At 39.3% G+C, this 13,488-nt stretch overlaps 3 protein-coding genes across 6 annotated transcripts; all 3 read left to right on the top strand.

The window, feature by feature from the left end:
* The first annotated feature begins 4 nt into the window (after positions 1 to 4).
* On the top strand, positions 5 to 3,543 carry LOC130999285 (putative late blight resistance protein homolog R1A-10). 4 transcript variants are annotated; one of them, XM_057924797.1, is made up of 3 exons: positions 5 to 636; positions 1,000 to 1,120; positions 1,197 to 3,543. In XM_057924797.1, the coding sequence occupies exon 3, from the start codon at positions 1,292 to 1,294 to the stop codon at positions 2,639 to 2,641; it is 1,350 nt and encodes a 449-aa protein (XP_057780780.1). In that variant the 5' UTR covers positions 5 to 636; positions 1,000 to 1,120; positions 1,197 to 1,291; the 3' UTR covers positions 2,642 to 3,543. The 4 variants fall into 4 exon arrangements, with proteins under 4 accessions (XP_057780780.1, XP_057780779.1, XP_057780778.1 ...); XM_057924796.1 differs by having other exon boundaries at positions 5 to 1,502; positions 1,605 to 3,543; XM_057924795.1 differs by having other exon boundaries at positions 5 to 931; positions 1,000 to 3,543.
* Positions 3,544 to 7,680: 4,137 nt separating this feature from the next.
* On the top strand, positions 7,681 to 10,446 carry LOC130998727 (putative late blight resistance protein homolog R1B-17). The gene is made up of 2 exons (XM_057924136.1): positions 7,681 to 7,754; positions 8,119 to 10,446. The coding sequence occupies exon 2, from the start codon at positions 8,770 to 8,772 to the stop codon at positions 10,444 to 10,446; it is 1,677 nt and encodes a 558-aa protein (XP_057780119.1). The 5' UTR covers positions 7,681 to 7,754; positions 8,119 to 8,769.
* LOC130998726 (probable disease resistance RPP8-like protein 2) lies at positions 8,123 to 8,726 on the top strand. Its single transcript, XM_057924135.1, has 2 exons — positions 8,123 to 8,671; positions 8,715 to 8,726. The coding sequence occupies exons 1-2, from the start codon at positions 8,123 to 8,125 to the stop codon at positions 8,724 to 8,726; spliced, it is 561 nt and encodes a 186-aa protein (XP_057780118.1).
* Positions 10,447 to 13,488: the final 3,042 nt, after the last annotated feature.

Genomic DNA, 13,488 nt, shown 5'->3' on the forward strand with positions numbered 1-13,488 from the left:
TAGTCTGAGATTTTGGGATGCATACAGCTCTCATTTCCCAGTTTTGAAGAAGCTTAGGCTTATGGGATTGAAACACTTGGAAGAGATCCCTTTGGATATTGGAGAAATTCCGACACTTGAAGTTATCAGTGTGGATGGATGCAGTGAGTCTGTTGAAATTTCGGCAATGAGAATAAAGGAAGAACAAGAGAGTGTAGGACATGAATTAAGAGGAGCCTTCATTAGATTATCTCTAAATAAAATTATCAATTTGGTTTTAAAATTAGTTAGAAAATAATTTGTTTTTTAAATAGCAAAATGATGCCTGAAAATTGAGTGGCACGACAGCTCAGCATAGAGAAGAAGTAAAGCTCCTCAATTTGTAAGTCTCAGTCTGTTGGCTTCCTTTTCTGGAACCTCCAAAATCATCGGCAATGGCGGCTTATGCAGCTCTGCTTTCTCTCTCGACAATCAATCAGATCCAATTCCTTCAGAAAAAGGCTGATTTCATAGAGGCCTATAATCACGGTGGAGGTAGTAAACAGGCACAACATCTCGAGAGACAAATATCGCAGCCGAAGACGTGATTGAATCGTGGATCGAATTCATTCTGTATCCAATCAAGCAAGCCTTGGATGCACGGTCGATCTGCAGCAGGTAATTCAAGCTATGGATGCTATAAGATTTTATTTTTTTGTTGTTTATTTTATCAATATAGCCAATTACAATTAATTATTACGGAGAAACAGTAAATTAGCCAAAGTCAGCTCGTTTCTTCAAGGAAAATGGCAGCAGGAGCATAATGGAAAAGAAATTTTAATAATCAGATAGTGGAGCACTCGCTGGAGCTCTATGTTCAAAAGATTCAAATAAAACGACTTGATTCATTTATTTCTCAGCAGACTCCGTCAAAGTCTTATCTGATGTTTGTATAGTCAAGATAGCAATTGAGGTGGGAACTCCATAGATGTTATTTACATATCATTAGTATTCTATTTAATTTGTTGCTCTTCTCAACAGATCGATGGCTGCAGCTTATGCAGCTCTAGTTTCTCTGATGAATACAGTGGAGCAGATCCAAAACCACCCTCAACTTTCCACTTCTCTTGATCATTTCCAGATTGAGATCCTCCGCGAAAAGGTTTATTTCTTCCTAGATTTTATAGAAAGTTATTCCTCTCATGTAGATGATTTGGAGAGGTGGATTGCAACTGCAGCTCATGCGGCTGAAGATTTATTTGAATCCCATGTTGTTTGGCGAATTCGTACCCACGAAAAAAACAGTCTCGATCTGCAGAAGGTAATTGTAGATATGGATCTTGTGAGAGAGAAAGTGTTGAAGGTGAAAGAGGAAAGGGGAGTCAGATATGAGCAGCCGACTGCTAATTCATCAAGATCCGTTGCCAGTAACCGAGAGGCGATTATGGTGGGATTTGGTGGCTACTTGGATCAGCTCTTGGATTTGCTCACCGGAAATCAATCTAGCCGCCAGATCATCTCAATCGTTGGCATGGGCGGTACTGGTAAGACTACTCTGGCCAAGAATACTTTTGAAAATTCAATTATTAAGCGACACTTTGATGTCCGTGTTTGGGTGTCTGTTTCAAATGATTACAATTTATCAGATATTTTCTTAGAAGCTCTTTCTCACCTAAAAGAACTCACTGGCACTATTGAGATGGACAATGAAAGAGACGAGTATCGATTAGGAGAACAATTGTATAAAGGTTTGACGGGTAGAAGGTATCTGATTGTACTGGATGACGTGTGGAGTGTTGAAGTTTGGGATAAGATAAGGTTTTATTTTCCTGATAATGGGAATAGAAGTCGCCTCATTTTCACTACTAGGCTTTCAGATGTGGCTTTCTATTGTGGATCGTGTTGTGTTAGGGTGAATCTTTTAGATGAGTGTGAATGTTGGGACCTATTTTGCGTGAGGGTATTTGGAGAGGAAGATTGCCCCCTCGAATTAGAACAAATTGGAAGAGAGATTGCTAAAATGTGCAGAGGGCTTCCTCTGTCGATCACTGTGATCGGAGGGCTTCTTCAAAAGTCAGCTAAGACAGTTGAATATTGGCACAATGTGTTAGAAAACATTAGAGCAATTTTGAGTTCAGGAGAGGGGGACCAATGCCTAAATGTGTTGTATTCGAGTTATAGCCATTTGCCTGCTCATCTGAAGCCATGTTTCCTTTATATGGGGACTTTTCAAGAGGATCGCGAGATTCCAGTCTCGCGAATCACGAAACTTTGGGTTGCTGAGGGATTTCTAAAGCCCAAAGCTGCTCGAGTCTTGGAAGAGGTTGCAGAGGATTACTTAAAGGATCTCATTGACAGGAACCTTGTTTTAGTTGGTAAGTATCGTAAGAATGGAAAGGTTAGATCTGTCTGCATTCATGATCTTCTCAGAGACCTATGCATAAGCTTAGCAGATAAAGAAAAGTTCTTTTCTTCTGCGAGAGTTTGGTATAGGAGTGAGGATTCTTCAGTGGGATATCTATCAAGGAAGTGTAAGCTGCGGTTCTTTGCTTATAGTCCTGCTAATTTCTCTGAGTTCAATCTTACTTCTTCAATATCCTTTGTTTGGAATCTGCAAACGTTGATCTTTCAAGGAAGGTGTGGACTAGTCGATGCACCAGCTGAAATTTGGGAGATGTCATAACTCAGGCACGTCATGTGCAACAGCATTCGTCTCCCTGATCCTCCTCGGAGTGACCAGGTAGATGACACTTGTGTCTTGAGAAACTTGCAAACACTTGTGCAAGTAGTGAATTTCAGATGGACGGAGGAGGCGTGCAAGAGAATTCCCAACATCAAGAAATTGCGCGTGGTTTTTGATGATGTCTTGACAGATTACGAAGATTGCTTGTGCTTACACTATCTCCACAATCTCTGCACTTTACAGAAGCTCGAATCACTAAAAATGAGGTTCCCTTTCTGCATATCGCGATATCCAGTGGATTTGCTGAGCAAGAGGCTTGCCTTCCCCACTCGGCTAAACAAGTTGTGCTTGAGAAACTGCAGCCTCACTCGTGAAGATCTGGCAACGATTGGTTCGTTGCAACATCTACAAGTTCTTGAGCTTATACACAGCTCTTTCTTGGGAGGTGAGTGGAGCACTTTCAACGGTGAGTTCCCTTGTCTTAAGTTCTTGAGAATCGACGGCTGTGATGTCGTGTGTTGGGCTGCAGACACCTCTGCTTTTCGAGTTCTTGAAAAGCTCGTTGCTCGAGATCTTTGGCAGTTGCAAGAGATCCCTTCGGAGATGGGAGAGATAAACTCGCTCAAACTCATTCATTTGCATCACTGCTCTGAAACTGCGGCCATTTCAGCATTGGAGATTAAGAAAGAGCAAGACAGCTTTGGGAATGATAGCCTTAAGATTGAAGTTGACATCTCTTGGTACTGCTGCAGTGATAGTTTCTGGGTAAGGGTGAAAGTGGAGAGTTTACCCATCGACATTATTCGATTCAGGCCTTTTGGAGTATCTGCATTTTGGTAAAAGATTTGGGTGAATATCATTTTAAACTTCAAACTTTTTTGCACTATTGAACTTAGATTGTCTAAAATTTTTGTTTAAATCATGAAGCATCGATTTTGTATATATTGTAGCATCCCTCTATTTTTTGTTTAAACTTCATTTGTTGATGGTTCGACTGAGCGTCAGTGGCTTCGGTGTAATAGCGTGGTTGTTCCATGGCTACGCAATTCCGTTGTATCTGAAATTAGCTCAAGTATCATGTACGTCGATGATGCTAATTAAAAAAATGTTAATTTAAACAACTTGAAAAGGTAGTTTCGGCAAGTGTGAATGTTAATTAAAAAATATTAATTAGATTATTAAGTGATCTAGTATAGAGTTAAAAAGGTGATGTGGATCCAAAAGATTCTCAATTTTTTAGATTAATTTTTTACATAAAGAAAACATGATATTTAAAGTGAGACAGCCAAAAAAAAAAAAAAAACCCAGATACTTGAAGTAGGACAAAGGGAATACCGCTTATTTAGTGAGTAGAGAAAGAGGCCATAAATTAAGAAAAATGAAAAAAAAAATGAATTAAATTAGTGAGTAACAGAAAATGGCCCACAAGTTAGTGAGTGAATAAATGGGTACACAAATTAGTCAAATTGTTATTAAAAATAGGTTATGATATATTTTTGTGAATTGACGAAAATGACAAATTAGATCTTATTTTTGATTCTATAGAAAAATGAAATTTAAAAGGATGATTCAGTATCAAATAAGGGTAAATATCACTTTAAACCTCAAACTATTTTCGTACTATCAATTATATCCTGAACTATTGAAAATAATTTTTTAAACCTTGAACTATCAATTTTGTATCAATTATACCCTTTATCCATTTTTCATCCTTTGAATTTTTAATGAGTAATGCATATAATCACGTCGTTTTATATAATAGGTCAAAAAAAGAATGATTCTAAATACATTGTAATATCCGGTGAGCCACGTCAAATTTTTGCAGCTTAAAAAATGAACGAATGATACAATTGAGGGCTCCTATATGCTTTTCAGTAACCGCCGCCCGTATATGAGCGGCGGCGCCACCTACAAACCCTAGATCCCCAAATCCAGCTCCCTATTTTCCTTCAATTTCAGAACAACAGCAGCCCAACACCGCCGTCGCCATCGCCGCCTTCTACCCCACTCGACACACACGCATCAAGATTCACGATGACCTCTGCTCCTCCGCCCCTAACGGCGTCGCTTGCGACTACTTCTCCAAAACCAGACACCCAAACCAGATGTGAAAGGAAAAATCGATGGCGGTCGCGGCGGCAAAGCCCTAGCCCCAAATCAGCGGCGACGGCAAAGAGCAAACCCGCGCCACCGACGAGGTGGGCGGTGGAGCCTTCAAAGAGAGAGAGAGAAAGAGAGAGAGATCTGCTTCATTGAGGGTGTTGTGTTTTTGGAGGGAGAAGAGGTGAGAGACGAGAGAGGGAGTTGAGAGGGTGACGGGCGAAGGGTGGCCGGCGGTCGTGGCTGACCCCCTATTTTTCGTGAGACACTGAGTACAATGATAAGACTAATATACTGATTAATAAGGGCCACAAGGCAGTATATTTTGATGAATAACTAAATTTAAAAAATTGGTAATGAATAAAACATATAAACTGATGAACAAGACAGTATATACCGATGAATAATGCACTATATACTAATGAATAATGAAATTTAAAATATTTCGCTCCCTTCAGGATTCGAACCCTGAGAAAAAAAAATTCTCCCTCTAGATACAATATCAGCCATAGGATTGATAAAATAAACGCACGAGATCGTGTCTCAGGTCTCACTAAAAATAGGAGGTCTCATTGGAGCACTCCCGTATATATATATATATATATATATATATATATATATATATATAAACACTTCTTAAAATACAAATATAAACGTTTTTTAATGTACGAATTTCATCCAACAGGGTTACAAATCAACCGTAGATCTTGATGATCTAAGGGCTGAAAATCATTTATATTTTATACACTTAAGAGTATTTTTATTCTAGCTCTCCCCTATATATATATATATATATATATATAGAGAGAGAGAGAGAAAGAGAGAGAGAGGTTCTAATAAAAACCTCTCTTAAAATGAAAATTAGGAACCTAATCTAAGTTGGGTGAGGGCTTGTTGATCTTTTGTGCTCTTGGGAGTTATAGGTTAGAAATTGACCGGGGACGGCAATTATAACCCGTAATCTACTGTTTTAGTCATCCGAGATGGGGCTAAAACTAGTGGGGAGATCGCCCTAGATAAGTAGACCATATCAAGATTAATATTGATTTAGATTAAAATTCATTACAATCCACCGAAATCTAGTCCCTAGGATAAATTTCCTTCAAGTCATTCCCCAATTTATTAACTAAGTTTATGTTATTGTTATTTACTTTGCTTGCTTTAATTTAGCTTTATTTTAGCTTTCAATATCTCTTCATCTTTGGTTGTCTAAATAGATTGAAAACAACTTATTAATATTATTTAGAAGTTTGAATTCACTAATCTTTGTGGGATACGACCTTGCTTCCACTTATTGCAACTACACCGTGCACTTGCGGCGTAGCGAAAATATTAGCGAACAAACACCAAACAGGCGAGCATTACACAATATATTCAACAAATTTTCTAAAAAACAACAAAATATTTGGGGTTTGATCACAAAAACCAGGCGCCAAACTCAATCTATGCACCAATTAATGGGTGATTTTTTATACTATACAACTAAAATAATCAACTATGCAATTCTAACTATAAGCAAGGAAATGATGTTTCAAATCACACATAATCTTCAACGAACCATGAACAAAATTAAAGCTATGCAACAAAAATAACCAAATGCGCAAAAGTTATAGCAAAGAGCAGATGAATGTTAAAAATTTAAAAACTCGGATTCAAAATCTCCGCTGTCGAAGTCCTCTGGTTTGAATCGAAGCCGCTAAATTCCGGTTTCAAAGTCGCTGCCCTTAAATGGCCGTCGATTTACAGCCGTCGACGTCCGCCGCCAAGAAATCGTCGTCGATTAGTAAAGATCGACTTCTGATTTGAAATCCTCCGACCCGAAATGGCTGTCGATCTGCACAGAACGGAGGTTCGAATTGTACCCACATCGCCGCGTTTCTCCCTTTCTCCGAAAATGGCCGTCGATCTGCACAGATCGAATTGCACTCCCAATCGCCGCCGTCAATGTCGATTTTTAACTATGGTGTAAAAAACCCTAGGTCAAAGTGTAAAATTGAAAGTGAAAATCTGAGTGCATAGTGAAAATCGATTTCTTCTTTTAATTGTTTATTACATTTTTACCCTTTAGTTTTATTTTATATTTAAATTAATCTGAAAAAATGTGCATCTGCAAATTAATCCCAGCCATCTATTTTAACTAAATCAATGGTTCTAATTGGTTCCTAGTTTTCATCTTAAGGGGATTTCTACATTAACCCCACCATATATATATATATATATATATATATATATATATATAGGGAGAGGTTCAAGAAAGAACCATAAATAAAAGAAGACCGGAGAACCATTTTCAGCCATTCGATCATCAAGATCTACGGTGGATGCATCATCTTGTTGGATGAATGCAGATCCTGGGTTCGAATCCTGAAGGGAGCATTTTTTTTAAATTTTTTTAGTGCATTAATTTTAACAGCAAATGCATTAATTTTTACAGTGGATGCATTATATTTGATGGTTCTCCCGTTCTCACAAATAATGTAGTTCTCTCTAGAACCACACCATATATATATATATATATATATATATATATATATATATATATATATATATATATTAAAATAGAAACCCCTTTAAGATGAAAACTAGGAACCTAATCTAAACCAATCATCTAGAAAAAATAGATGGTTGAGATTAAATTACAGATGCACAATTTAATTAATATTTTAAATGTAATTAAAATTGGAAGGGTAAAAATGTAACAGTAGATTTAACAATTGTTAGAGTATTTTCATACTCTATTTAATTGTCATTGAGTAGACAATAAGTGTATAAAGATTTCATGATCTGGATTGAACTGTTTCTTCGAGAGTTGCTTCAAGAGTTCTACAGTCTGTTCTTTGTTGGGTTGCTTTTTGGGTCTCATGTTTCTGGCAGCCTCTTCCTTCAGAAAAAGGCTGATTTCATAGAGGCCTATAATCACGGTGGAGGTAGTAATCACGGTGATTGAATCGTGGATCGAATTCATTCTGTATCCAATCAAGCAAGCCTTGGATGCACGGTCGATCTGCAGCAGGTAATTCAAGCTATGGATGCTATAAGATTTTATTTTTTTGTTGTTTATTTTATCAATATAGCCAATTACAATTAATTATTACGGAGAAACAGTAAATTAGCCAAAGTCAGCTCGTTTCTTCAAGGAAAATGGCAGCAGGATCATAATGGAAAAGAAATTTAAATAATCAGATAGTGGAGCACTCGCTGGAGCTCTATGTTCAAAAGATTCAAATAAAACGACTTGATTCATTTATTTCTCAGCAGACTCCGTCAAAGTCTTATCTGATGTTTGTATAGTCAAGATAGCAATTGAGGTGGGAACTCCATAGATTGTTATTTACATATCATTAGTATTCTATTTAATTTGTTGCTCTTCTCAACAGATCGATGGCTGCAGCTCTAGTTTCTCTGATGAATACGGTGGAGCAGATCCAAAACCACCCTCAACTTTCCACTTCTCTTCATCATTTCCAGATTGAGATCCTCCGCGAAAAAGTTTATTTCTTCCTAGATTTTATAGAAAGTTATTCCTCTCATGTAGATGATTTGGAGAGGCGGATTGCAACTGCAGCTCATGCGGCTGAAGATTTATTTGAATCCCATGTTGTTTGGCGAATTCGTACCCACGAAAAAAACAGTCTCGATCTGCAGAAGGTAATTGTAGATATGGATCTTGTGAGAGAGAAAGTGTTGAAGGTGAAAGAGGAAAGGGGAATCAGATATGAGCAGCCGACTGCTAATTCATCAAGATCCGTTGCCAGTAACCGAGAGGCGATTATGGTGGGATTTGGTGGCTACTTGGATCAGCTCTTGGATTTGCTCACCGGAAATCAATCTAGCCGCCAGATCATCTCAATCGTTGGCATGGGCGGTATTGGTAAGACTACTCTGGCCAAGAATACTTTTGAAAATTCAATTATTAAGCGACACTTTGATGTCCGTGTTTGGGTGTCTGTTTCAAATGATTACAATTTATCAGATATTTTCTTAGAAGCTCTTTCTCACCTAAAAGAACTCACTGGCGCACTATTGAGATGGACAATGAAAGAGACGAGTATCGATTAGGAGAACAATTGTATAAAGGTTTGACGGGTAGAAGGTATCTGATTGTACTAGATGACGTGTGGAGTGTTGAAGTTTGGGATAAGATAAGGTTTTATTTTCCTGATAATGGGAATAGAAGTCGCCTCATTTTCACTACTAGGCTTTCAGATGTGGCTTTCTATTGTGGATCGTGTTGTGTTAGGGTGAATCTTTTAGATGAGTGTGAATGTTGGGACCTATTTTGCGTGAGGGTATTTGGAGAGGAAGATTGCCCCCTCGAATTAGAACAAATTGGAAGAGAGATTGCTAAAATGTGCAAAGGGCTTCCTCTGTCGATCACTGTGATCGGAGGGCTTCTTCAAAAGTCAGCTAAGACAGTTGAATATTGGCACAATGTGTTAGAAAACATTAGAGTAATTTTGAGTTCAGGAGAGGGGGACCAATGCCTAAATGTGTTGTATTCGAGTTATAGCCATTTGCCTGCTCATCTGAAGCCATGTTTCCTTTATATGGGGACTTTTCAAGAGGATCGCGAGATTCCAGTCTCGCGAATCACCAAACTTTGGGCTGCTGAGGGATTTCTAAAGCCCAAAGCTGCTCGAGTCTTGGAAGAGGTTGCAGAGGATTACTTAAAGGATCTCATTGACAGGAACCTCGTTTTAGTTGGTAAGTATCGTAAGAATGGAAAGGTAAGATCTGTCTACATTCATGATCTTCTCAGAGACCTATGCATAAGCTTAGCAGATAGAGAAAAGTTATTTTCTTCTGCGAGAGTTTGGTATACGAGTGAGGATTCTTCAGTGAGAGATCTATCTAGGAAGTGTAAGCTGCGGTTCTTTGCTTATAGTACTGCTAATTTCTCCGAGTTCAATCTTCCTTCTTCTATATCCTCTGTTTGGAATCTGCAAACGTTAATCTTTCAAGGAACGTGTGGACTAGTCGATGCACCAGCTGAAATTTGGGAGATGTCACAACTCAGGCACATCGTGTGCAACAAAATTCGTCTCCCCGATCCTCCTCCGAGTGACCAGGAAGATGACACTTGTGTCTTGAGAAACTTGCAAACACTTGTGCAAGTAGTGAATTTCATATGGACGGAGGAGGCGTGCAAGATAATTCCCAACATCAAGAAATTGCGCGTGGTTTTTGGTGATGTCTTGACAGATTACGAAGATTGCTTGTGCTTACACTATATACACAATCTCTGCTCTTTACAGAAGCTCGAATCACTAAACATGAGGTTCCCTTTCTGCATATCGCGATATCCAGTGGATTTGCTGAGCAAGAGGCTTGCCTTCCCCACTCGGCTAAACAAGTTGTGCTTGAGAAACTACAGCCTCACTCGTGAAGATCTGGCAATGATTGGTTCGTTGCAACATCTACAAGTTCTTGAGCTTGAACACAGCTCTTTCTTGGGAGGCGAGTGGAGCACTTTCAACGGTGAGTGCCCTTGTCTTAAATTCTTGAGAATCGACAGCTGTGATGTCGTGTGTTGGGCTTCAGACACCTTTGCTTTTCGAGTTCTTGAAAAGCTCGTTGCTCGAGATGTGTGGCAGTTGCAAGAGATCCCATCGGAGATGGGAGAGATAAGCACTCTCAAACTCATTCATTTACATCACTGTGTTAAAACATGGTATCATCATAATGTAGAGAAAAGAAGCAAATGATTGTTCTTGTATTTCTTGATACTTCCGTATTACAATGATACTCAATTTATAGGTTTAAGAATGATCAAAGTCATGCAAATCCCTATAATTAAGGTACTAAAGTCCTACAATATATTTCTTTTGACTTTACTTGTGGTTTTTCTTGACTTTGTTATTGAGTATTTTCAACACTCCCCCTCAAGTTGAGTAACGGGATTCCCGATATTCAACTTGCCAAGAACTTCTGAAAAATTCTTGGAGTTCACAGCTTTGGTTAGGATGTCTGCGAGTTGGTCTTCAGATCTTACGAATGGGAGCGTCACAATACCTCCTTCAATTTTTTCCTTGATAAAGTGTCTATCAACTTCTACATGTTTTGTTCTGTCGTGTTGAACAGGATTTTCTGATATGCTGATGGCTGCTTTATTGTCACAGAACATTTGACACATCTTTGTCGGTTGAAGACCCAATTCAGTCAACAGTCTTCTTAGCCACAGGACTTCAGTTAGTCCACTCTTGATTCTCCTGAACTCGGCTTCTGCACTAGAGAGTGCTACCACTTTCTGTTTCTTACTCCTCCATGAGACAAGGTTGCCTCCAATAAAGGTGAAGTATCCTGCTGTTGACTTTCGGTCGACGGGATTTCCAGCCCAGTCAGCATCAGTGTATGCCTGTATCTCGAGATGTCCAGTCTTCCTGAACAGTACTCCATAATCAAAGGTTCCTTTCAAGTATCTCACAATTCTGAGTGCTGCTTCCATATGGTCAGCTTGTGGTTGGTGCATAAACTGACTCACAACTCCAACAGCATATGCAATATCAGGCCGAGTATGGGAAAGATAAATAAGTTTCCCTACCAAACGTTGATATTTTCCTCGATCCGCCAATTCAGCTCCCTTCACAATCTGTAGCCCATGATTGACAGCCATAGGCGTCTCAGCTGGCTTGCAATCTAGCATCCCAGTTTCTGCAAGAAGGTCAAGAGTATACTTCTTCTGATTGATAAAAATCCCTTTCCTTGATCTGAGTACTTCGATCCCGAGGAAGTACTTTAGTCTCCCAAGGTCCTTCATTTCGAACTCCTTGAAAAGATTTGCTTTCAACTTCTGGATTTCTTCTAAGTCATCCCCTGTTATGATCATGTCATCAACGTAAATGACTAAGCAAGAAATAAGATCACCTCGTTTCTTCAAGAATAAGGTGTGGTCTGAATTGCTTTGCTGGTACCCGAACTTCTTCATAGCTGTGGTGAATCTTCCAAACCAAGCTCTGGGAGACTGTTTGAGCCCATATAAAGTCTTTTTCAATCTGCATACCTTCCCTTCCCCGAACTCATCTGAAAAACCTTGGGGTGCATCCATGTATACCTCCCGTTCTTCTTCAAGATCACCATGAAGGAAGGCATTTGTAACATCAAACTGATGAAGATCCCAATCCTTGTTTGCAGCAATGGAGAGGAGCACCCTGACAGTGTTCATCTTTGCCACAGGCGAGAAAGTTTCTGCATAGTCGATCCCATATGTTTGTGTGTAGCCTTTTGCAACCAGCCGAGCTTTGTATCGCTCAATAGATCCATCGGGTTTTCGTTTGATTGTGAAAACCCATCTGCATCCCACAGTTTTCTTCCCTTTCGGCAACCGACACTTTTCCCATGTATGATTCCGGTTTAGGGCCCCTATCTCTTTCTTCATAGCATTTCTCCAATGCTCGATCTTCAGGGCTTGCTCCGCTGTTTGTGGAATCTCCTCATCATATAAGGCTGCTTCATAGGCTGTTGCATTTTTGGACAAGTTTCCCTTGGCGATATTCCCAACTGAGTATCGGGAATTCCTCACAACTTTCTCTGGGGTATACCGTTTAGGAGGTACACCTCGATTACTCCTGGGTGGTAGCACATATCTCCCAGTATCTCCATCTACTGTATTATCCTCCTGTTCTTCTTCAATGATTTGAAAAATATGATCAGCAGAATCAGAAGCCACAATTGTAGGTTCAGAAGCTCTTACCTCAGATATCAGAGGCGGAGAAGATATAGGCTCATGCAGCAGACTAGATTGTTCTGGAGCGGATGAAATATGTTCGGTGTCAAGGCTAACTTTTTCTGTTGGGTCTGCTTCCGGGCCTGGCATTGGTAACCAACTTAACAGGTCGGTCTCACTCTCTTTTTCACTCTCCCCCTGACTGTTAAGGTGGGTACTGTAAAAATATTCAGTTTCAAGAAAGTCGCAGTTCATGGTGGTTATGATTTGACGGGTTTTAGGATTGTAACATCTATACCCTTTTTGGTTAACACCATACCCGACAAACACACACTTAATGGCACAAGGAGAGAGTTTAGTCCGTTCATTCTTAGGGATATGAACGAAAATAGAACTACCAAAGACCCGGGGTTGAAGAGTGAGAGTGACAGGGACAGAGGCCAAAGTAGATAATTTTTGTAATGGGGTTTGAAGTTTGAGGGTTCTAGTGGGAAGGCGGTTTATAAGGTAAACTGAGGTTGCGACAGCTTCGGGCCAAAAATGGCTGGGTACCTTAGACTCAATCATCATAGCTCGGGTCATTTCAAGCAAGATTCTATTCTTTCGTTCGGCAACACCGTTTTGTTCAGGGGTATGGGAACAAGTGGTTTGATGAATTATCCCTTTTTGTTGACAAAAGTTCTGCATGTTATGATTGACAAATTCACCCCCGTTATCAGTTCTAAGGACTTGGATATTTTTCTGGAATTGATTTTGCACCATGGCGAAAAAATGAGTAAATTTATCAAAAACTTGAGATTTATTTTTGAGAAAATATACCCATGTCATTCTAGTGCAATCATCAACAAAAAGAAGAAAATATTTAAACCCTTGACCCCCGGCAACAGGTGAAGGACCCCAAACATCAGAGTGAACTAAAGAAAAAATAGAATCGACCTGAGTATCACTGGGTTTAAAAGGTTGTCGATGACTTTTAGCCAAAACACAAGTTTCACAAGACAAAGTATTATTTTGCATAATGTTAGGGAATAAAAGTTTAAGGTAACCCGTGGATGGATGCCCTAACCGACGGTGCCAAAGCCAG

The sequence above is a fragment of the Salvia miltiorrhiza genome, chromosome 8, assembly GCF_028751815.1.
Source record: "Salvia miltiorrhiza cultivar Shanhuang (shh) chromosome 8, IMPLAD_Smil_shh, whole genome shotgun sequence".
NCBI classification, from domain to species: domain Eukaryota; kingdom Viridiplantae; phylum Streptophyta; class Magnoliopsida; order Lamiales; family Lamiaceae; genus Salvia; species Salvia miltiorrhiza.